The sequence below is a fragment of the Nymphaea colorata genome, chromosome 8 (genome assembly GCF_008831285.2).
Source record: "Nymphaea colorata isolate Beijing-Zhang1983 chromosome 8, ASM883128v2, whole genome shotgun sequence".
NCBI lineage: Eukaryota > Viridiplantae > Streptophyta > Magnoliopsida > Nymphaeales > Nymphaeaceae > Nymphaea > Nymphaea colorata.
In genome coordinates this window covers 18,687,211-18,711,679 of record NC_045145.1, presented here as the reverse complement: position 1 = coordinate 18,711,679, position 24,469 = coordinate 18,687,211, and the positions used below count along the sequence as shown (strand labels likewise).

At 40.4% G+C, this 24,469-nt stretch overlaps 3 protein-coding genes across 3 annotated transcripts; all 3 read right to left on the bottom strand.

Annotated features, from left to right (window-relative positions):
• Positions 1-42: 42 nt before the first annotated feature.
• LOC116259229 (DNA polymerase epsilon subunit B) lies at positions 43-10,079 on the bottom strand. The gene is made up of 16 exons (XM_031636946.2): positions 9,365-10,079; positions 9,119-9,248; positions 8,169-8,219; positions 7,726-8,032; positions 7,417-7,591; positions 7,159-7,318; positions 6,941-7,072; positions 6,311-6,388; positions 3,043-3,147; positions 2,835-2,915; positions 2,617-2,747; positions 2,429-2,523; positions 2,101-2,200; positions 771-885; positions 582-692; positions 43-486 (listed from the first exon to the last, which is right to left on the bottom strand). The coding sequence occupies exons 4-16, from the start codon at positions 7,892-7,894 to the stop codon at positions 346-348; spliced, it is 1,593 nt and encodes a 530-aa protein (XP_031492806.1). The 5' UTR covers positions 7,895-8,032; positions 8,169-8,219; positions 9,119-9,248; positions 9,365-10,079; the 3' UTR covers positions 43-345.
• Positions 10,080-15,027: 4,948 nt separating this feature from the next.
• Positions 15,028-16,827, bottom strand: LOC116258485 (cytochrome P450 86B1-like). Its single transcript, XM_031635652.2, has one exon. It carries the CDS (start codon positions 16,803-16,805, stop codon positions 15,150-15,152), a length of 1,656 nt encoding a protein of 551 aa, XP_031491512.1. The 5' UTR covers positions 16,806-16,827; the 3' UTR covers positions 15,028-15,149.
• A 2,079-nt stretch (positions 16,828-18,906) lies between these two features.
• LOC116259648 (glutamate decarboxylase-like) lies at positions 18,907-22,548 on the bottom strand. Its single transcript, XM_031637507.1, has 6 exons — positions 21,975-22,548; positions 21,675-21,879; positions 21,170-21,585; positions 20,604-20,857; positions 20,431-20,483; positions 18,907-19,802 (listed from the first exon to the last, which is right to left on the bottom strand). Exons 1-6 carry the CDS (start codon positions 22,064-22,066, stop codon positions 19,329-19,331), a joined length of 1,494 nt encoding a protein of 497 aa, XP_031493367.1. The 5' UTR covers positions 22,067-22,548; the 3' UTR covers positions 18,907-19,328.
• Positions 22,549-24,469: the final 1,921 nt, after the last annotated feature.

Below are 24,469 nucleotides of genomic sequence, written 5' to 3'. Positions count from 1 at the left end.
CCTTGTTATCATCGATCAAATCGGATCCTACGGAGGAAATGCTGCTCTAAAGGAGACTGGATTTTAACCACCTCTGTTCCACATTTTAGTGTTATTGATTATCGTTATAAATAAGACAAACACTCACAGCACAAGAAAATTTCTTTCAAATGCATAATGATACACAACCTTTGACAGATGAACTGGAACTAGTGGAAGCAATTGCACCACCGACCACCCGCAAGGCGTGGGCACCACCTCCTCTTGAGTTCTCTTCAGACGCCCATAATGCAGGCATCGGGTATCAAGTCGGCTGGATCCAACACCTACATATCTTGCCGTCATGATCATAGAAACTGAGTGACACTATAAGGACGAAAGCTCAACTTCCTGAGTGCAAGGCCGATAGGCAACAAATGTACTGTCATTAGAAAACGATCCTGGATTGAAGCAAGTAGTGCCCATATACTTGAACATCTTCTGGTCACTCCGATCACCTAATACTATCTGCATTGGCGACAAACAAGATAAAGAGGCAATAAGATAAAGCAAAACACAAAAGAATCGCGTTAAACAGTGAAAGCACAATACTACAATATTACCGTATGCGGTGTAGGGTACAAGCGGAGACAGTGGTCATAGTTCCAAATTATTGGTTGAACAGTCAGTGGCAAAGGGCAGAGATGACTTTGATGAGAAATGGTAGCAACAAGCTGCATCAAACAAAGATGCTTTCATTAGAGTTTGTGTCTAGGAAATAATATTTCAACTACAACAGAAGGAAACTTTACATGCTCAAAAGGATCATCTGTCTCATCCTTTGTAGGAGGAATAAGGCAAGATCGACGCATTCTGTACAGTAGATCATGCCGAAAAAACACAATTTCCTGCGTGTAAAACTTTATCCTGCAGTAAAAAACTGAAGATATCAACCTGGAAACAAGAAAGGAAAAAAACAGCAGACGAAAAACCACAAAGGCAATTGGAGAAAAATGTCATTTTCAAGAAAGCATTGGTCCCCCATCAATCCAAATTATCCAATCACCATGCATTATGATCGGAGCATCATTCCAAGCGAACATGCAGGCCTTATTAGAGGCTTCATAATATAATCTACATCTAACATAAGAAACAAGCTTATATGGAAAAGAACATCAAATGAGAACCCAAGTGGGAAGAGATATAGAAAGAAGTCGTTGGTTGTGCACTAAATTCAGTATTGCCTTTTTCAGTAAGATATTAACAACTTTCTGGGAAAGAAACTTTACAGCTCTGGTTTAACCTGCTACTTCTGTCACCTCTTTGCAGTGGCCACATTATGACGGCCAAAGCGCACAAATTTCATGATCCGCATCAAAAGCCAAGCTATAGAGGTGAAATTTGTATTACAAGTTCTCCAGGACAGTCCTGAGAATGAAACCACACCCACAAGCTGCATAATAATCTGCATTATGCTTCAGCTATAACAACAGAGACATTTTTCTTAGCATGCTTATCCACACAGATGATATGCTAAAAAAATTGGAACACTTGGACAGCAGATACAGTCAACATGATTTAACTTTTTTTATATTTCTTTTCAGCCTTCACTGCTTAACCTAAATTCACTTGTGATTTGTGTCATCAACTGAACCGAATATCCATTTCACCTTTAAGAGTAGATATTTCTTATGTAAACATCCGTAGCAAATACGTGTCATTCATCCAATAGTTTGTCTACTATCACAAGGCCTTTGTACTTCATTACTTTAGTAGTCAAAAGTACTAGATGGGACTCGGCCGTGGCCCACCAAGCAAGCCAAGGAAGGTAGACAACAGTATATGAAAGGCAAAAATATAACAAGGAAGAAGATGAAGAATGAAAAGGAAAAAAAAAAAGTAAACTACGGTAAAAAAACAAAAGAACAAGAATGAAAAAAGTAAAATTAGATGGAGAAAAAAGGGAAAAAAATTCTTAGGCACCTAGGTGGCACAGCCTAGTGGAAAATGTGTGCCTAGGGCATAAGAGCACCTAGGCCATAAGAGCACCTAGGCCGACACAAAGGCATGTTTTGACTACTAAGTTCAATACTTCAATAATCTTCCAGCATGCTTCGTGTCACATCAAATGCAAAAAGTTACCTGCAAGGGTTACTCAAGAAGACTGCATCCGGTACATGCTTTAGGAGCTCTTCAGTTAGATATTTGGGTAAGGCACACCTAGGAAGGGCAGTTGAAGGACCTGTAAATCCAAAACAATAACTCTTTTAGCCAAAAAATGATGCACGGAACCTCATTTGCAAGTCTATAACTAAGAATCTGTCACTTGATTTCTTCTGAGCGATCCTATGAAAGCCTAAGAGTGTACAATAATGAATGAAGTTAATAAAAATAGAAGATCAAATGCATTAGAGAAAGCAAGTTGCTGAAACCCAAACCCAAGAAGTTCACAGGATAATGTAAGTATGACCTGCATCACTGGGACCCGGAATAAATAGAAATCGACTCCCTTCCATTAATCGTGGATGAGCCTTAATCATTTCTCCAAGCTTCCCAAACTGCAATCTTCAAAAGTGGAGAAAAAATTAAAACCGTGTTTTGTTTGTAACTATACCTCATATTCATATATTGGAAATTTAAGTTTGAGCCAACACTCACCTCAAACTCGAAAATGAATGGAACGCAAGGTTACATGGACGAGAGCAGAAATTCCCCATTAAAACAAACAAAGATGGCACCACCTCCACATTTTCATAACCATCAAATACTGCAGCTAACTTTTCCAAAGTCTTCACTACAGGAAAAGCAACAAGATTGGGTCTTAGCATACATGAATTTTCATAACCCCTAGCCGATTTGCATTACTAAAATATTACCTCCTGGGAATCAAGCCAGACATCAGACAAAATGACGAACATGTCATTGAATGCATTTTTCTCCAGCTCAGCAAGTTTAATCTATAAAGAAATATAGGAAAACAAGCATGCACATATAAAACTGCACAAATACATGCATTGCACCATACAAAAACACAGACATGAATTTCCATGAGCAAAAATCTAAAGAAGCATGAGTGCAGGATACATTTTCTTCTTGTGAAATGCTACCAGCACCAAAAAAATCAAGCGCTGCAAGTAATGAAAGAGAGGTATTTCTGTCTTCCAAAGGTGGAAACCCACATGCACGCACCTGAAAAAGCCCACAACCATTAAGGTTCCTTTCTCATAGTGGCGAAAGAAACAAAAACAGGTCTAAGAAATTTAGGAATTAATCAGATAAAACAGTCGCCAACACCATGTATATATGCACCCAAGGATGTCAATAACTAAGCAACTTAAGAACTGTGATGATCTCCTCAAGCCAACAGATTGCATGAATCAGTTGAAGAGTCTCAGCTCATTTAGTCTCCTGCATTGATTTTTGAAAATAACCAAATATGTGTAGCAATGATGTACAAGTCGTTGAACCTGGGGCAAAGTTCCCCCTCCCCAACCCTTTTCCTCTTAATACAGGCATGTTACAAAAGTAAAGAGCTCAACAAAATTCAAACGTGTAGATAAACATGAACAAGCACACTAAAAAATAAATTTACAAAATCTAATTGACAGAGCATCACAATTTCATAGAAATGCATCAATAACGACAATTGAGACTTCTATCTAGAAAAAATTAATAATAGGAATACCAAACATATAGGTACACCAAGAATTTCATGCTAAACTATCTTCTAAGAACAACAAATTTTCAAAAATTCAGCAGAGGCAATTCAAAATTGAAGAAAAGGCATCTATTTCATTCTTGATTTTTTTGTCACAGACCTTGGTAAAACTATGTGTGCAATCATCTGCTAAACGAGGGATTTATCGATTTCAGTTTTGAACTTGTCATGTAGTTTGTACACGTGACCAACCTTGCAACCAAGGAGATTGTTGTCCAAACTTTTCAAAATCTTAGATACAAGACTGCTCTAAAGCCACTTCCAAATTTACAATGTTTAAACTTTCAATCCACACATTTAAGGAAGACGTGAATAAAAGCCACCAGGATTTTCCAAATGTTGCTCCCAAGAAGCTAATCATAGTTTACTAAATTTATAACAAAGGTGCATAACAGACTTGACAACCGTTGTCGTCCTTTAAACAGGATGACAGGCTGGTCATCCTTTAGGGGCCGTTTGATGGCTGGAAACCATGGAAACGGAAAAAAATTTCCAGAAATATATTTCTGGAATTGAGAAATAAGAAAAAAATTTCCATATTTCCAAAACAAGCTTGTGTTTGTTAAGTAAGAAATATTTTTCCGGAAAGAAATTTCGTCGTTTGGTAGAAATGGAAGAAGGGAAGGAAAGGGAAGGGAAGGGAAGGAGGAGGAGGAGGAGGAAGAAGGGAAGGGAAGGGAAGGGAAGGAGGAAGAAGGGAAGAGAAGGGAGGAGGAGGAAGAAGGGAAGGGAAGGGAAGGGAAGGAGGAGGAAGAAGGGAAGGGAAAGGAAGGAGGGAGGATTTTGGGGAAGAGGCGTCAGGCGGTGCCATCGGCGGCGGTGGGGGCGGTGCCATCGGCGGCGGCGGGGGACGTGGGGAGGTGCCCTGGCGTGCCCTTCTTCCCCTCTTCTCCCTCTTCCCCTTCTTCCCCTTCTTCCCCTCTTCTCCTTCCCCTTGCGTGCCCTCCTCCCCTTCTTCCCCTCTTCTCCCTCTTTCCCTTCTTCCCCTCTTCCCCTCTTCTCCCTCTTTCCCTTCTTCCCCTCTTCCCCTCTTCTCCCTCTTTCCCTTCTTCCCCTCTTCTCCTTCCCTCCTCGTGCCATCCTCCCCTTCTTCCCCTCTTCTCCCTCTTCCCCTTCTTCCCCTCTTCTCCTTCCCCTCGCGTGCCCTCCTTCCCTTCTTCCCCTCTTCCCCTCTTCTCCCTCTTCCCCTTCTTCCCCTCTTCCCCTTCCCCTTCCCCTCGCGTGCGGCGTGCCCTCCTCCCCTTCTTCCCCTCTTCCCCTCGCGTGCCCTCCTCCCCTTCTTCCCCTCTTCCCCTTCTTCCCCTCTTCCCCTCTTCTCCTTCCCTCCTCGTGCCCTCCTCCCCTACTTCCCCTTCTTCCCCTCTTCCCCTTCCCTCCTCGTGCCCTCTTCCCCTTCCCTCCTCGTGCCCTCTTCCCCTCTCCCTTCTTTCCCTCTTCTCCTTCCCTCCTCGCTGTGCCCTCTTCTCCTTCCCTCCTCACCGTGCCCTCCTCCCCTTCTTTCTCCTCCATCCTTCCCTTCCTCCTCCTCCTCCCTCCTTCCTTCCCTTCCTCCTCTGCGCTCCTCCTCCCTCCTTCCTCCTCCAACGGTCACAAAAATATTTCCTGAAAAATTTTTCCATCCCTCTGGCTGGAAAAATTTTTCCAGAAATATTTTGCCGTTTCCACTTTTAACGGTAAAAAAAAAAATTCTAAGTTTGATGAGAAGGAAAAATTTTCAAATTTTCAAATTTTTTTCCACTGCTACAGTGGATTTCCAGGGCATCAAACGGCCCCTTAAGAAAGGACAACTAGACGTTATCAACCTTTTTAAAGGACAAGACAAAGAAAAAGAGAGAGAAAAAAGGAAAAAAAAGAAAGGAAAAAAAGAAAGGAAAAGAAAAGGAGAAACAGAGAAAAGGAAAAAGAAAGAAATAAAGAGGGAGGGGAAGAGAACAAGAGCAGGTGCAGTCAGCAGTACTCGACAAGTATTGACTATGCCCAGGTGCATGGTGGAGCCGCACCCTTATCCGTAGGACAGTAACCCGCACCCTAGTCGCATCAATGTGGATGCAGCTCCCTTTTTGAAGAATTCATGTGACATAGCAGCAAGGCTCAAACTCACCAAAGTGCCAACTAATACCAACCTGCCTCAGTTTTTGTTTCCATTCCCTAAAAAAAGGTTTCAACGTACATATTCATTTCAACTTTCTCAAAAATTTAAATAGGACTGCTTACAAGTACTACGCACACAGGGTTTTTGCACATAGAAAGAGGAGTTATCAACATCGCAGCCTCTACTTATATCAAATGTAGGGAGAGTCAGTCCTTCACCTAAACTCAAGAGCTTTTAAATATATGCAAGAATATTAGTTCAATTTCTTGGAAAATTACATAAATGACTTCTTTTTTTGTATCAGATATACTACTAAAGTTCACCAAAAATTACCATTCAATTTGTGCATAAAGAAATAGGAAAGCATGCGTAAAGAGGGAGAAAGGGAGAGTACAATGAATGTAAAGTCAAACAGCACCCCACTGAACGTACTATGAAAGATCATGACAAACTAGAAAACAAGTTATATTCAAGCAGACTCATCAAATAAAGATAGCATGTAGAATGGCGTTTGGTGAAAAATAATACTAAAAAATGCAGACCTGAAATATACCACTCGGAAGCAGCTCGCCTTCTGCCACAATTATGGTGTTCTCCACAAAGAATCCAGACGTAATCTTGTGTTTGATATTAAGATAAACAGTCACTTGAAATCAATCTGACATTGATATCACACAGGCTCCCAAGTTTGCAATGTATAAAATGGAGTCCCCTTTTTTAATGCAAATGGGAAAACCACATTCTAGTAACTTAACCACATGAAATCCAAGCTCTCATCAAAAATGCAGTGAAAAAAGTGAATACATTTATCCATTTATTTGATCAGTTGAAGACCAGGCTACAACCAATCAAGGATATATGTTACCGTATCAGGACTCACCGGATAAAAGCAAAGTACTATTAGAAGCCACATCAAGCAGATTTGTTAAACATTGATTGATGATGACTCCATGACAGCTTCTAATCAAAAAAAGAGAGAAAGATTCAATACAATATTTTCACGGAACATGTGTTTGTGTATCAAGTGAAGGACAATGTTCATTCATATAAAAAATAAGAATCCAAGCTAGAGAATGGTGGACTATGACATGGCTTCCAAGGGCAATTTGCAGTCTAGTAGAAAACAAGCAAATCCATGAGCTAAAAGACTATGAGGACAGCGTCAAGGATATTGCACTGGACAAGTCGACTTCCACAGCTGCAGTCAAATCTTCCAAGAAGAAATGACCGTCCTCCAATTGAGAAATTACACCCATGATCCAGCGTCTACCGGTGCATCCTATGAGCGACTGGATTGGAGTTATCTACACAAACGAATGAGCCATAAGATGAAGCTAACATTCACAAACTCAAAATCCAAGTAAGAAGGAAAATGTGTCTAATCCTCAACCTCAGAACTCGGTCCTTCAGAGTCGCATAGGTCAGTTTGAAATGCACGTTTAGAGAAGTGGCGATCGCGACAGAGCCTCTGATACAACAATTGAAACCTGTCCCTATATAGGGAAGCTTTTGCAGACGGATCCCCATGGATCGAAAGATCTCCTTTATGCCTATGGTTGCATAAAGTGTGAACCAAGAAATGAGCAAACAGAGGAGGAGGAGGAAAAAAGAAACACAAAAGGGGGAAAAGGGGAACTAATGAACACACTGGTAAAACAATTTCTTTATCGGGTCGTAGCAGAATTTGGGAATGTTGAAAGCATCGATTATGCGTAAGGCCAAAGGATTCCGGGAGCTCACGACTGAATCAACGGCAACCTCCGCCTCTAACAGCAAATTAATGACCCTATGAACCGTCTCCTTGTTTAGAACCGATGATTTAACTAGTCATAGTTCACCAACAGAAGGAAAAAAAAAGGTTAGGTATTGTGCTGATAAACATAACAAGAAGGGCAGTACGACTAAAGAAGAAGGAAAGAAGGTAAAAGAGAAGCGAAGAAGGGGAAGGGGGGATTACGTGACTCCTTGACGACCTCATCGAGGAGGAAGTCGAGGGCTTCATCTTCATCGTCATGGCGATTGACGAAGGTGAGGACCTCGTTCATGGCATCAAGGGTTAGGATTAATCCCTTCAACTTGCACTTCCGCTGGATTGTTTTCAGGGTCACCGCACCCATTTTGTTCATTGGCCCCCTTCCTTTACCTTTCTAGGTAGCCTTGACCTTCTTCTTCTTCTTCTTCTTCTTCTTCTTCTTCTCACAAAGGTCTCGTTTGATGGTCACAGATAAAAATTCATGAGGTTTTTTTTATCTAGAAATAATTCCCTGAAAAGAATAAAAGAGAAAAAAATAAAGGCCATGTATCTTTAACCAGTGTTTCATGGACAAGAAACAAAATTCACGAAATTTCTAACTATGTTTGATGAAGAAAAAATAAAATTCAACAGCCAAAAAAACTTACCGTTGTAACTAAGTGGCTTGGCTTCAATTCACGACTGATTTCAGCATTTACCTGCTTCAACTTAAACAATCACTTTTCTGATGAATTTAAGAACGCTATTTGCTCTTCAGAAGAAACTACACAAAGCAGTTCAAAATTACATGTTCTAAAAACAGGAGCTGCATAATAAAAGTTGTATGAAAAGCAATCAGTGCAAGTTGAACTAGAACAGGAGTTGTTGGAATTAATCGACTTGCTCATGCATATAACTTTCAGCAAGCTCATGCCTACAACTGTCTGCAATGGAACTGTTAAGCAGTCACACAAGAGCACACTCAGGTATATGGTGTCAAAACCAGGAATCATGAAAAGAAGCAGTTTGGTTGTGGAAAAAAAAATAACATGAGATAGAAACGCAAAATACGTTTCGGAAAAATTTCGGCTGTAACTTTGTTCTTGCCAATGGTAGAAGTTCATCATCTTTTAAATGCTAATATACATAAATATATGGCAAATATATAAATATTCTGAAAACTTTTCACACAATAAATGCCCAGGGATCCATAACACAAATGACAAAAGCTCTTCAGTGTGAAGCCTATACAAGTAAAAGATCATGTAATACTTAAACTGAGGACGATTTGAAAAATTAAGATTCTACTAGCAAAGCTCATTCATCTATTCAAGTCTTTAAGAAGGATGTTTCTCCCGTCCAAAACCGTGAAATAAGTGACTTTTTGCCTCTCAAACATTGTTTTTCCTCTTCATTCCCCTTTTTGGGTCTAGCAGTATCAGATTAAGCACACAAAAGATAGACTATGGTTGCACTTTGAGGAAATTTTTAACCTCCTTACTGAGGAAGTACCACTGTAAGTCCCCATTCCTACCAGAGAAATTGATCAAATGAACAAAAACCACAACGACCAAGAAGAAAGGAACCAAATGAAACCGAGAGGTATAAACCAACGCACCAGGGTCCAGCAAGATCTGGTCCCAAGGCGTCGTCTCCCCACTGTTCCCGTTTGTTACTTGCATCACCATCGAAATGAATAAACGAGAAGAAACCACTGCGACGTTGTATTCCTCCTTGTAACCCTTTCACTGACCAACCAAATCAATTCACGAGGAGAAAATCGATTGAGACTGCCGGGTGATCTGGGGAAAAAGAAAAAGCAGAGGAGATGTATCTGGGGGACCTTAGACGGCGTGGCGCTTACCTCCGGTGACCAGAATGGTCGGGCTTGGAGCCAATGGTAACCACACTCTTCTTTCGCCCCAGGAAAGAAGGGTAATAGCCAAGCCTATCACCCTAATCTCCAACCGGATTCCACTGGCGTCGCCGTCGCCTACCTCTTCCTCACCTTCTTTCCTCTTCTTCTGGTTCAAATGGAACAGGGAGGGGAGAGAGAGAGAGAGAGAGCAACCCGTCGTGCCCTGCGCACTGAGACGATGCCCTAACGTTTCCCTCCTTCTCCAGTATGTTGGCAGCCCATCAAACGGGAGAGAGAGGGGCAGAGAGAGAGCGGCGAGGTCTATCTTTTTTCGCTCACCCTCTCGGATCGATGGAAAATGGCGGGAAACCCACAGGGAACGGAAGGCGGCTGGCTTCAGTAATTCCTTTCAGCGTGAGAAAATGAAAAGGCAAATGAACCAAGTCCGAGTTAGGTCTAGCCAACAACACCCTTGGTGGCTATTACAGAGTGCATCAGATGGGTTATATGCAATACATCTGAAAGCTTTTTAATCCCCACTAACAATGTTCTTATTTTCTTTTAAAACAAAAAAGATGTGAACCAAACGAAACAATCAACGAACATAAAATCTACACCAACATAATAATAATAATAATAATGGATGTTGAATATCTGTTTCTCATTGTATTATCAACCCATGCATCAGAAGCACGTCAAGACTGAAAACCCTGTCGTTAGAGCTCCAACGCAGTCCCCATTGAGCATGCACACACTGATCAAATCGAACAACTAAATAGGCAACAAAAATGGTGAATAAGAAGAGGAAATATGATGAAGCAGAAAGAGGAAGAATAAACAGGGAAGTAGGAACACCACATTTTTATGTTACTGCTAGTTGAATAACAAAATTATCAATTTACTATGAAAATTACAATTGCCCCCTACAAACTAATGTGATGTCTGAAATGGCCACCAATATGTCTAAGGGTAATTAGGAACATGATTGTGAAAGAAAAAACATGCGAGAGTAGCAGCCATGCATGAAGTTTATGAACAATTCGTGGATGTTGGTCACGTTCAAAGATAGTTTAAAGTTTGGCTCTGTTAAAATTTGAGACTATAGTTCAGTCCCTGCAATGAAGGAATCCTGATGCCACCCCTTGTCGTGTTAAGACTGTGTTCCCTCTGTTTTCTCTTTCTCAAAACTCCAATCATAATCTTGCATTGAAGTCATGGACAGAGCTGCGTGGAATCGAAATACTGCTGGGTTTCCAATGATAAAACTGCTTCAGAAGCTGGAAGAAATTGAAGAGCAAGGTCAAAAGATGTGCCTGGTAATTACACATTTCTTTTAAACCAGTAGATTCATGCTGCTAAGATAAAATGGACATTCGGCCTATATCGCTCTGTAATTGCCCTTAGAAAATTATCACCAAGATTATGGTGGATCGTTTGAGATGTGTTATTGCAAGAGTCATTTGCGAGGATCAGAGCAAAAAAAAATTAGTTCATGAGTTGTTCAATAGTCTTGACAAGGACAGAGGAGCTTCAATTTTACTAGAGTTAGATTTATCCAAGGCGAGAGTTGGAGTCTTGTACGCATCTTTTCTTTGCATGAGGCAACAGTGGGAGCCTTGTACGCATTCTTGTCATTTTTCCCACACTCCCAGCAGATTTGCACCGTAATAGTGCATATATGCAATAATAACAATAACTGTGGAGAAAAACAGACAGTCTGATGAAGTAAGAATATGTCAAATGGCCCGAAAAAAATTGTTCCATGTTCAAAGTGGCAATGAAAAATTTCCGTAATTTATTCCTGCCCCCGTGTTAGAGTTAAGTTCGTCATTTATACGGAATTGTTTCCTTCCAATACGTATACACTAGCCTAAACAAATGATGAAATAAAAATGAATTAATAAGATGAATACACTACTTGGAATGGAAAAAATGCATTTTTTCAGTGAGAGAGAGACAAAAAGGAGATGTTAAAATAACTGTATAAATTGCATGAGCTAAATTAGGTGAAAATGGACCAAATAATTTTTTTGACGTAATTCACATTTTTTTTTTCAAGAAAAAAAAAACTTTCATGCACATTAAGAAAGATATATGAAAAGGGAGATTAAAATATCAAATGCCTAAAAAATCATGATCATGTTTCCAAGGAAATTGACTTCAACATGATCCCTAAACACTACCAAAAAAAAAAAAAGGTCACCACATATGGGAAAATGAACTTCAATGAAAAGCCACTTTTACTGACATCTGATGAAGAACGTTGATGCAAAAGCAGCTTTCATTGACGTGTGCTGGTAGGATGTCGTTGAAGTTGAGCGTTTGTAAACGTCGCCAAACAATTAACTTTTATCGATGTCTGATAATGAACGACGGTAAAAACTTACTTACTGACGTCCATTTTGCAGATGTCGAAAAAAAAATAATTTACCGATCCATGATCATGCTTGCGTCACTAAAATTGTTCTTCGGCAAAGAATTGCCAATGTCCTCCGCGTTCGTTTGTATAACTCTATCTTTATCGATGTGTTTTGTCGAAACGTCGTTAATGTCACTCTCACTAATGCACATCGAACGTCGGTAAAGTTGCCGCAGAGATTTACCAGACGTTTTTTAAGTGAGGTATTTACCGACGTTTCTCTCGCATGTGTAAATGTTTTCCCGAATTATTAACTCTGCCCGAACCTTTCTTCTTCTTCTTTATTTTCTTTCTCTTCTTTCTTCTTCTTATTGACGGTTATGTGTTTTTCTAACAAGTGCATGTATTCTTTATCATTTTTGAACGGCCAAACGATCAAAAGGTTGGTTCTTCAATCTTCGTGTTGAACTTTTTTTTTTTTTTTTGTGAATGATTTTGGGTTATAACATGGTATGAACTTAAATTTGTTCGGCCAGATATCATTGTTTTATGGTAGCATGTGGTCGTGAAATTTTATAAAAATGTTTGTTGAGCTTAATGCCTTCAATTTCATATATTAATTCCAAAAACCGGGTGAGAAAAAAACTTACTGAATCTAATATGGTGCAGAAGGGATTAGAACTTTGCCATGTGTAAATGTGGGAAATCTGGCCTATTAAATTGGACGGCAAGGCTGTTGGCCAACTTAGCTCCTTTGGCTCCACTTCCGCGCGCCCTTGGTTTACTCATTAAAGAGTTTCTTTGTGGAGTAAGTAAGCCCCCCAACCTTCGTTTCCTATCGTCTTCAACTTAAAAGTGTCAACGTCAGGCATCTATGGAACGAACGGAGCAACCGACATTTCATGTGAAAGGTAGCCAGATTTATATATATACGGGTGATATACGTGATCAATTGGAAAGCAAGGTCCAATCGCTTCCCGAATTTCAGTCCCTCGCCCATTAATTCGTCAAAATTTACCTTATTTTATTAGTTCTTGGTAAGAAAATTCAATTCATCAGATGTGCGAGAAGCTTTTGATATGATGACACTGACAGCCATCCAAAAACCCTGTGTGAGATGACCTTCAGCTGCCAATCGTGTAAAATTAATGATCTTCCATGATTGGTATATATGGTTTTGGACGGAAAGTTTAAAAGGAAATAAAGCTTGGAGGACACACTCATTCATATATATATATATATATATATATATATATATATATATTAACAATTGCCGTTAATTTTTATGTGTTGAAAAACTAATAAATTGTCGCTAAAACTATTATAAACTGTTACTATGCTATATGCTGTTGCTAATACTCCTAGAATGATCTTTTTTGTTGGCTGTTTTTTTTAATTTTTAGTCTTTCAACAACCATCACATTTAGTTTATATATATACACACATTCATCATTATATGACACTTGCAATCAGCTTACTTAAAAACTTTTGGTGCATCTCCGATGACTCCTCTAGATAATCTTCATGTGTTGCTGATAGCGCACTTAGAAATGCTTCATATGATGCCGATGACTCTTAAAAGCTCTCAACTTGTCGCTAAGGGTTTTTGAGATATTAAAATATGAAATATAAGGTTTCAAATATGAATGGACATGAAACCGGGTACCGATGGGTATAAAGTTGATAGTCTGCCCAACCCGATAACTATGTGGGCTAGACTTAGATCACCGGCAAAAGCTTTGAGAGAACCCAGCCCGACTTTGTTGAACCTTGCTACCGGCCGGGCTACCCCGATTGCAAAGCCAAGCCTTAATTGAGAGTGTGACAGTTACCAATCAGATTCTCAAACCCCTCTGTCTAAGGAGAGTTGACAGGTCTCCCTATTCTGCTTGGAGAAGGGGTTTTTGATATTTTTGAAATATTTTGTTTTGGGTAGGCTAGTTTTGTAAAGTACTTGGGAAATGATTCAATTTGAAAGTTAAGGTAAAACTTGCCGCGCAGTAAAACTTGGGCAGTCATTTGTTATTCACCCAAAAAAAGTCTCCCATTAAGCCTAAGTCTATATGTGCTCTAGTCTAAGTAACTTGTCCAACAACGTTAGCTTCCTTTTCCCAAGCAACTGACGGCATTTATTAAGGGTTTATTTGGGTGCAACTGAGGATAAGCTCCAAGGGCTTTAGTATAGCTGACACTATTTAAGCCGGTGTTATTTGATTGATGTGAATGGTGGGATCGTAATGCTTTAATAATAATGGCTCGACCTATTCTCAAACTCGGGTTCTAGTTTCCATTTCAACTTCAAAAATGTTAAAAGAATCATGACAATCAACTATTTTAATAACTCTTTTTATAAACCTTTATAAACCATCGAAGATCTCTTATAATGTATAATGTTAAATGTGTAACTAAACGTTTGAGGTGTTACATCTAGTCCCCTTAAAGCACATGTATCGACACAAGTGAGACCTTAGGTTTGAGTGTTGATCCATACTCTCATGCTATTAATGGCTCGACCCACTTCCAAGTTCAAGTTCCTAGTCCGACAAATCCCAAGATGCTCTTAATAGTTTCAATTTCAACTTGAAAAAATTAGAAACCAAAATAACCCACTATTTTAACAACTTTTTTTATACAACCTTGAACATTCCTCACCATCTTTAAAACTTACTAAAGTTTTGAAACGCTACATACTACGGTCTTAACATACCCTATAATCTTGGAGAAGGGGAATGAAAGAGACTGAGATTTCATTTTGTGACGAATCGTTAAGCTCTTGCTCACCCACAATTATGATTAGAAAAATGTGTCTTTGGTTGAAAGACAAAGTTGGACCCTCGCCCTTCCCCAAGGTAACGTCATTGTCACTTTTAGTGGCAACTTTTTCATTTATAAATAACCATGCAACTAAATCACATCTCTTAGGTTTTTTTAGTTAATTCGATTAGTTGATCGAGTGGTCTCAAGGTAGGGAATCTCTCATCCATCCAATCAATTGTCTACAATTGGAGGAGGGAAAAGAGGGGAGCAGATAAGAAAGAAGCCAAAGCGCTTCTCCCTTCTACCCTGCCGTTTGTAGTTCATGAGTGAAACGATTAGCCTTTCACCGACAAAAATTTCCGTCCTTAATGGGATAGCCAAGAACACAAAAGAAACCGCCCTTGGAAGAAGAGAGTGAGCCATGTTGGTTTAATTTACTGTATCACACGTCGCCTGAAACAAAGGCGCAAGAAAGCTTCTATTCCTAAAACTTATTTGCATGCAAAGTACATATGACATTTTAGCAGACATAATCAGGAACTAGCAAAAGATCTATGCTGAAATATATGTAGATAAATATTAGTCAAAGCTATGGAACAAACACAGACCACCTGTACTGGTATATAGTTATAAGTTAAACAGTAAAAGCTAAGCTCAGATCCTGATCTTAAGCACCTAGCCCTCCACTTTAGTCCTCTCCTTCACCGTGACCATTAACCCGCGCTTCATGTTCAAGATGACGGAAGTGAGCGGCGCAACAGGGTGTCCTTCCACCACCCTTACCTCAAAGTTGAGCAAGACCAAGGCAGCAGCAAACTTCATCTGCACAAAAGCCACATCCTTACCTATACAGGTCCTCGGCCCTCCATTGAAAGCAAGAAACCTGTAGCTGTTGTTCTCGTGCCTCAGTTTTCCGTTTTCATCTATCCATCTCTCCGGCTTGAATTCCATGCAATCCTTTCCCCACACCCATTCCATCCTCCCCACTGCGTAAATCAGGTAAAAAATGACCATTCCTGGCTTCACCACAGTCCCACTAGGAAGCGTTGCTTCCTTTATGACCCCTTTCTGGCCAATAGGAACAGAAGGGTACAGCCTCAGACTTTCGCTCAGTGCTGCGTGGAGGTACACCAACTTGTCTAAATCGTCGGGTTTCAGGCTCTCCCTCGTCTTCTCCCTCAGCACCTCCCTCAACTCTTCCAGAATCTTCGCCTCCACGTGGGGATGATTCGCGAGGTTCCAAAAGAACCAGCTCAGAGCAGTTCCCGAGGTGTCCCGGCCGGCGATTAGGAAATTGACTGCCGTATCTCTTAGAAACGTCACTTCATCGGATTTTTCTGCATATATTGATAGAAGGTCGCCGCCTCGGACCTCCTCTTCCTTTCGAAGCTTGATCTGACGTGCGACGAATTCGTCGATCACCACTATGGCTTCGGAAAATTTCCTTGCTTTCCAAAGATTCAACCAGCGAAGCGTCCGCCACCAGCTTGCAGGAAGGACGTACTTGAACACTATAGCTTCCATGGCCTCGTTAATGGCTTCCGCAAACGGGACGCTCGGTAAATCGGGAGAAAGGCAACGAGGGTTTTCGCCAAACACGGCCGTGCATGTGGCATCGAACGTGAATCTCAATAAGATGTCTTGGAGGTCAATGGGCGATGGGGATTGAGCGCATCGTTTTAGGATCGGAATGAGCTGCGTCTCGACGATGTCTTGGGTCGTTCGAGCCATAAACTGGCGGAAGAGCTTGGAATGAATGTGAACGTTGGCGATCTTCCTTTGAACCTTCCATGATTCTGCGTCCGAGTTGAAGATTCCCGAGCCCATGAGCTTCGAGAATACTTTGCTGAACTCCTTTCCCTTGGGGAAATTCTCGAAATTGGACTTGAGTATGAACTCTATGTTTCTCGGGTCGCTCGTGACGACCGCTTGCATGGCAGGCACGTAAAACATTAAGGTGCCTCCGCCGGCTGCGAGAAGACCGCTTAACCAGTCATGGAGCCTGTGGGAGTTGGCTAGCACGGAAGGGACACTTTTCAAGAGGGGCCAACTCCAGACGGGCTTGTTCCTTTGTTTGAAGTACAGTTTGAAGATGAAGAACAAGAACAAAGAGAGCCATAGTTCTGGCCCTTGAAGGTTCTTTACGACCCTGAACAACATTGAAGACGCAGAAAACTTCAAGTGAACTGGTCGATAAGAACGTACAAGGCCTTGTGCCCATTCGAGGTTCTCTAGAACTCTTGACATTAACATTGAAGATGTTGAATTCAACTTCAATGCATCGAAAAAATGCAGGAGGCCTTGGAGGTTCTCCAGGACTCTTGACATCATTACAACGCCGGTGATTTCATTGTGCGCTCTTATATCGAATCGAAGCTAGTTATATAAGTCGTTTTCGTATTTGTATTGGTGCATGTAATTTTGTGTGTACACCAAAAAAACCAAACCAATGACGAATAAAAAAGAAGAATAAAAAATTTGAAAAAATTGTAAAATTGTAAAATTTACCAGTACATATGATTAATATTTTTTAAGCAAAAAAAATATATTTTTATATTTTTAATATTATTATATTATTATTATATAAATATTTTATTATTTCATACATATTATTTTTTATGTTTACAGTTATTTTATATATTTATCTATTATCATATTATTTTATAAATATTTGATTATTTTTTATTTAGATTTAAAGTTAATTGATATATTCGTAAGCTTTTATTATTATTTTATAATTTTTTTTTGCTATCTCAATTTTATACTTATTTTTTACTTTATTTCATATATTTGTTTGTTTTTCATTAACTGATGTTATTTTATACTTATTTGTTATATTATATATATATATATATATATATATATATATATCATAATATTTTAACATAAAAATATTTATAGTAAAATTCGCATCGAACGGTACACCCGCCTTTTTCTTGTATTTTCAACTTTGTCTTTTACACGGGCTTCCTTTTTATTTCGACTTTGAACTCATTTTTATCATTTCATCCCCATCATTCAATTTATTATGCGCCAGCTGAGCATTTAATATGTGGGGTTCTATCAGTGTTATAAATCGGACTGCCCCATGTCTATCTTTAAATATTTTTAAGAGTGTTCTTATTTTATTGCTACTAGTTTTTTTTTCGCTCTTTCTGAAAAGGTAAAGCTTTTGATATTTTCACTTGTTGACGACCAATTCAGCCGAAAGAATGAATCAGCCTGTGCATCAAAGAATTCTCATTTTCACTTACTCCATTCAAACGCCGTTTCACTTAGTCTCTAATGTTACGTGCAAAGAGAATGGCGAGCAGTGCATGCCTCTTACAGGAGGCTATCCTCCAGAACATCTATTGCTGGTAGGCAGGGTTTTAAGTTTGTATGATTTTTTGTGCTTTGTCATAAATTGAAACCACCTTCCTTTCCTTTGCTTTTGAGGTTGACGACTGATAGAAAACCTCAATGATCTTACAATATACTTTTCAATTCGAATGTCGAACGCTATAGCCCTACACTGCTTACAATCTAGAGGAATAACACCCACTTGTAGACTTTTGTCATCATACAGTATACTTTTCAATTCGACGACACTTTTAATATATTTTTCAATTGAATGTTACCCAGACACCGTTTACAATCTAAAAAAAGTAACGCCAACCAGATACATAATCAGCAGGTCCACCGGCCAGCGACGCCACACCTATATGCAACCAATATCATGCACCGATCTAGTTACAAAGGACATTTGTTAACTTAGTCCGTTTATTTGGCAAAAACATTTTGACTCCCACTTATTTTCAGTGGCGGCCAGTTAAAACCACGAACTTCAGAAACTGCAGTCGTTCAACGCGTATTTATAAAGAGTCACGTCGGAGATTTGATTGAAAGGGAAAAGGCATACAAGAGATACGGCATCACATATCACATTTATGATTGTGGTGAGTCTAAAGAGAGTAAATGAAGAGCTCGAGATGGTAGCTTTTTGAGTGTGAGTTAAGTCGTGAGAGAAAATGGAAAGCTTTTCAGACAACCCATTAATTAACGCCTATAATTCACATATCCTTCTGCATCTGTTCAATGAATGCCCTTTCCTAAATCTGATAGAAGTTACTGCACTACCGAGTACACTTCCATGAGCCATTCAATCAGCAGCCGGCACAAAAAAAAAAACATGGGCAACTACAACGGTCCACGACCCTAACTAAGATATTTCATGGGGATGAAAGAGAGGAGGAGGAGAACTTCCCAAGTGCAGGAAACACCGATTTCCAAGAGAAAAAGATGGATCCGTTTCATGGGGACGGGAAAACAGGAAAAGCTGTACAATTTTTCTAGTAAAAAAGGAAAAAAAGTTTCAAGAAATTTCTTTCCAATGCACAAATAACTTTCCGGAACAAAGTGCAGCTTTAGAATATTTTTCTTGTTCTTTCAAAGGTGGCACACTCTTTCATTTCCAAATCAATTAAAGATGACCAATATTTCTGCGTCTTGCTCAACAGCCGGCAAGCAAAGTAGATACCACAAGAAATTAAAAGCAAGTCACGTAAAATGAAGATGATGGCAAGTCTCAACATGTGTGTAAAAGACAGATCCTTCTTTGCCCACTCGTACCACTAAATAACAAGATCTACTTCCACAAGCCTAGAGATGACCTATGCATCCAAAAACTTGTACAGTCATTGCCGCGAGCCAAAAAGGAGGCGTTCACCTCCACCATTCATGTCAAGTACATGACCGCCTGGTTTCTGTACATTCTTGCCATGTACGTGTACTGAAGAGAGTCTAGTCACTGTACATTAAACAAATTGGAAAGAGGTAAAAGAAGAACAAAAGGGTGCTGCAGTTGCTCCACAGTTAGCATGGTCCACTGGTCCTCCTCGCAGGAACGACCCTCTTCGAGTTCTTGCTGTCTTTTTCCCAGGCCTTCCCTACACTCTTCTTCATCTCACCTTTGCCGTTGCCCTGTGTGGTGTCGGCAGGTGGAGCCACAGCAGCCGCTGAAAGAGAGTCCAATTCCTTCAGCACTTTCTCCAAATCAGATACTAATTTCTCTGCCAAGCTCCGGCTGAAATCCTCCCTGATGACAACACGGAGGAGGGCGATGTCCTTGACGCTTTCCGGCATCGTGTAGGCCGGCACCGTCCACCCGTATCGCCGAAGGCTGTGTGATATGTCGAAGACGTTATACTTGCTGTTGTCCTTGAGAGCGAAAGCTACGAGTGGAACTCCGGCTTCTTTGGAAAGGATCTCAAACCGGCCCATCTTCTCGATCGCTTCTCTCAGAGATTTGGTGTTCGCCGTGCAGTTCTCCATGATGTTCTTGTAGCCCTGAAATTGCATGTTCAGGGACGCCATCTTAAAGAATTGCTATGTGCTAAATTTCTATCTTCACCTTTGCAAATTTTAGCAAATCGAGCTCAAGTTTAATGGGACAATAAAAACACGATTAACTTTTGTTTGTTTCGTTTAACTGATTGATTATTTACACAAATTAATTGCTTAAATAAAGGAATTTAATCTTATTGTTATCACCAAAATTTAAACGCTCCATTGTACAAATTTCCTCCTCGGTCATTCGAGATCTTGTATCTTTGTTACCTACTTGGGCATATTAATCAAGAAAAATATCTTAAAATCACATAGATCAAAGAAAAACGAAAAGCTTAAATCGACTTATCGATAGAAGAGGAGCTCAACTTAGATCACAGCTTATTTCTTTTAAAAGTAATTAATTGCTGACAATATGGTCTAAAGATATTTTAGTGATGCACGTATTTGGCGCATGTTCATCTAATACCCAAGTTGGGAACGATCATTTTGAGTTTAGAACAAGTCCAAACAAGTGAATGAGAGGTCGACCTGTCGAAAATATTATACCCCATGTTCACTACTTGCACAAACGGCAGCAGACTATATATCATGGTCGTTTAGTAATCAATATTTGGAGAAAACTTACCTCGAACCCGAGGCGAATGAGTTGGTAATACTGGGCAATGATCTGGCTCGAACCTGAATTCAACCAAATCAACAATTGGGTCAGCAACCCAAAGGCCATCGAGCAAATCAGAAACGTAAGCAAAGAAAGCACGTACAAGTGTAAAACAAGAAAATGGAGGCATCGTTTTTTACCCTTGGAGAAATTCAGAGTGAAGGTGGGCTGGTCTGAACCCAGATAGTTAATATGGAATATGAGCTCATCAGGCAGGTCAGCTTGGCTCCTCCATACCACCCAGCCCACACCAGCGTAGACGAGTCCATACTTGTGCCCACTGACATTGATGCTCCTCACTAGAGGCAGCCTGAAATCCCATTCCAACTCTGGGTAGATGAAAGGAGCGATGAAGCCACCGCTAGCTGCGTCCACATGAATGGGAGTGTCCCACCTGCAGCTCCCCATGAAGAAGAAGAAACAATTTCTCACTTACCGGCATCTTGATAGAGAGAGATCCGATCTAACACACTTTAGTTAAGTTTGGACTCGTTCAAGAGTCAAGAAGTATACTTCTACACAGTTTCAAGCCAATGTAACACATAAAAGCTTACAACCTGCTATATGTTTTCTCATATTTACTATATAGATCAAGACGATGAATCGATTCATATGGTTTGATATTTAGTTGAAGATGGGAATGGGTGTAAAGTGCAAACTTATCCTCACAATAGTCCCTTTGATATAAGATCTCTTAGTATCTTACCCTGTTTGCCTGTTCTTCTCGGCAAGTAGGTCGTTGAGGAGCTTGACGTCCTCGAACTCGCCGTTGAGGGTGGAGCCGAACATGACGGCGACGCAGATGGTGTTCTCGTCCACCATCTCGACGGCCTTGTGGGGTTCCATGACGTAGTAGCCTTCACTCAGCTTCACCTCCTTCATCTCCACCTCGAAGTAGCGGGCGAACTTCTCCCAGCACACCTGCGCGTTGGCGCCGGCGACGATGTTGGGGCGGTCGGTGGGCTTCCCCTCCGCTTTCCTCCTGTTCTGCCACTTCCTTTTGAACGCCAGGCCGGCCAGCATGATGGCCTCCGACGACCCCACCGTCCCCACTCCCACCGCCGCGTCCGCCTCTCCCAACGGCGAGTGGAAGAGGTGCGCGATCATGTTCACGCACCGGTTCTGCGATTGACCAAAAGCGCGACCGTGAAGAATAAAGGACCGAAAACTTAATAAAGGAGACTGCAGAGGTAGGAGTCGTGAAAGTTTGCCTGGAGCTCGGTGGTGACGGGGTAGTCATCCATGTCAACGTAGTTCTTGTTGATGGAGGACATGATGAGGCGGTCGCACTCCGGCTCCATCCAGGTGGTGACGAACGACGCCAGGTTCAGCCTGGGGTTTCCGTCCAGCATCAGCTCGTCGTTTATTATCTGGTATGCCGCCTCCTTCGGTATCGGACTCTCCGGCATCTTGAACCTGCACAAGAAGAAGAAGAACAAGAAGAAGAAGGTCTTTTAGAACGTGGGTGGTACTCCATCCGTGGGCGCAAACAAGGAGTAGCGATTCTTGACCTTGGGAGAGCGGAACGGACATAGCGGGAAGCAAAAGTCGAGCTGAGAGATTGGTCGCCATCTCGGACGAGCATCGTGGTAGTGATCACCATGGTTTCTTCCTGTCTCCGACCAGGCGATTCCTCTCCTTTCTCTTCCTAGAGGGGAACTTTTCTGCTTCCTTCTCGGATATACGTAAAGAAACGTTGATCGGTAGAAAGTGACAAAAAGAGCACAGAATCATGAAACCACCAGCCGCCACACCGCGAACTCGGCTCTGCAGCGAATCTTGCTCTTCAGTTAGCGAGGAAAAGAGTCGAGAGTCGGGGAGGATGAGAATATGTGAAAAGAACCGCCTTTCAGACGTACGTGCTCGGTCTCCAAGCCTGGTATCAGACGATTGTAGGAAGGAAAAGACGTGATGCGCTCGCGTGCAGCTAACGTCAGTCTGAAAAGCAAGAAGACAGGAGAGGCTGCCTTTTGGCGAGAGGAAGCGGCCATGCGCTGCATATGTTAGCCGCTTGTCGGGGAGTCCGTACGTGCCGCTAAATATCAGCTATAGTCTATAGATCTTCTCCTCCTGCCTCTATCTGGTTCTGGCTCCACTTGCTTCGGTTAGAACTTGATCAGTTTTGGCATTTTATGGGCGATCTGTGGAAATTGATTTTATGGCCAAATAGAACCGAATCCATGTCACAATGATTCGATGAACCACCCGATTCAATAATGCAACTTGTTCATTTTTGTTTCTTTATATATATATATATATATATATATATATATAGTGTTAGACACTTCTAGGGTAGACGTTTAAGTCGCATTTTCAATTTTTGATCTTTTCCGGATTAAGGATTGAAAGTAAAATATGTTTAAATAACATTTTCAAGTTTTCAACTTGTTATAAATTAACGATTGAGAAAAAAATAAAGAGAAAAATGAATGAACTATACATACAGAATTCTATATATACATAGTGCTGTTTATTTTACCTCAATCGCTACACCAAATCTTTCTCCCATTGCATTCAGATAATAGTTGAATTTGATAAAAAAAATTGAGAGACGGTGAATGTACTAAGAGATTCTTTTAATGGCCTGCACTTTATTGACTAAGTTTTCAAAATTATCCTCTCATTTCAGGTTTTCTGAATTCATCTTTCTTTTTTCTTTTAAGAAGTTAATAGTTAAACTAATTAAGTATATCATTTGGATTACAAAAACGGCTAAAATTTAGCCGATCAACGGAAATGTGACTTTTGATTTAAGGACATGTACTTATGGACACGAACAAGAAGATTAGGATGATTTAAAAAACTAAATATAAAAAAGTTGTACCCGCTTTGAGTCGTATGACTACAGTGATTGTTTAAAGTAAATGAGATATATATTTGATCTAATTATTTACTTCCATCTAATTGGTGATAAAGGATTTTAAAAATGAGAACCCAAATGGGTGTCCGACCACCAAGCTCTAAAATCACAACACCAATGTCACAAAGCTCCTCCGATTCATTGAACCGGTGACACCTGACTTGCCAGCTGATTCAAGTATATGTAGGGGCAAAGACGAGATTTTTTTTGTATGGGGCTATTATATAATTTTAAAATTTTTTACTTGGGTCAAATTAATTTTTTAGTAGTAATTTTAGTTTTAATAACTCACGAGTGCCATGGACCCCGGCACTCTCTTTGACTCCGTTCCTATGTCCTATCTACATGTTATTTTTAATGATTAATTTATAATGTTTTTTCATTTATTTTATCATAAATTAATATTTTAATAGTTTCATTAATGGTCAAAAATTGATTCAACTGAATTATTGGATCAGCCAATTTACTAAATTAGTAGCTTTACTAATGCAATTTTGGAAGACTTTGGCAACATTTCAAAGGCATTTTTCTAATAGGAAGGCTGCATTCTCTGAAACAGGGTTCTACGAATGTGTCCATCTTCTTGGAACTGTGTTCCGAACAACGCAATGACGTTCTTGTTACCAAATGCCTTCTTCCGGCCATTGTAAGAAGTGTTTATGCAACATGATCTCAGCCTCTGCCCGTAGAGGTTTGGATGTTTAAGTTCTCCTGGATTAACGTTTCTTGAACTTGAGTTCGCTTGGCTGAGCTCGAATTCAAAGCCGAAGCGATTAGCCAATCAGATACCTGCTGTTCCTTTCCTTTTCTGTTCAACAAGCACGAGTTCCTTGCTTCCTTGTGTGGATGGTCTGCTCGATGGGGAAGTCTGGCTTCTTCTCAACAGACACTGGTAAGTCTGTTCCTCTTGGTTTACATTGGAATAGATGTCAATCTCAGGTGGCTAAGGAGATCTGTGATCTTCTGTTTATGTGAACTTCAGACGGTAAAGAGAAGCCATGCAGTCTGTTAACTAACAACACTCATTAGGCTGCCATTAGATGCTCTCTAAACCTTTGTTGCCAAGGACAGAACTGGTTGTAAAGGGTTGGGGAAATTTTAACCTGCATTTGATCTCGTTAGACCTCCTCTACATTGTATTCAGTT

What these genes read in the sequence shown, in the direction of transcription:
- LOC116259229 (XM_031636946.2), bottom strand. Translation starts at nt 7,894, where the DNA reads ATGAACAAAATGGGTGCGGTGACCCTGAAAACAATCCAGCGGAAGTGC. An exon ending in TGAGGTCGTCAAGGAGTCAC is followed by an intron (nt 7,592 to 7,725) that starts GTAATCCCCCCT and finishes AACTATGACTAG; the next exon opens with TTAAATCATCGGTTCTAAAC. An exon ending in AAGTCGACTTGTCCAGTGCA is followed by an intron (nt 6,389 to 6,940) that starts ATATCCTTGACG and finishes AATATCAAACAC; the next exon opens with AAGATTACGTCTGGATTCTT.
- LOC116258485 (XM_031635652.2), bottom strand. Translation starts at nt 16,805, where the DNA reads ATGATGTCAAGAGTCCTGGAGAACCTCCAAGGCCTCCTGCATTTTTTC.
- LOC116259648 (XM_031637507.1), bottom strand. Translation starts at nt 22,066, where the DNA reads ATGGTGATCACTACCACGATGCTCGTCCGAGATGGCGACCAATCTCTC. An exon ending in GTCCGTTCCGCTCTCCCAAG is followed by an intron (nt 21,880 to 21,974) that starts GTCAAGAATCGC and finishes CTTCTTGTGCAG; the next exon opens with GTTCAAGATGCCGGAGAGTC. An exon ending in GAGAAGAACAGGCAAACAGG is followed by an intron (nt 20,858 to 21,169) that starts GTAAGATACTAA and finishes GGGGAGCTGCAG; the next exon opens with GTGGGACACTCCCATTCATG.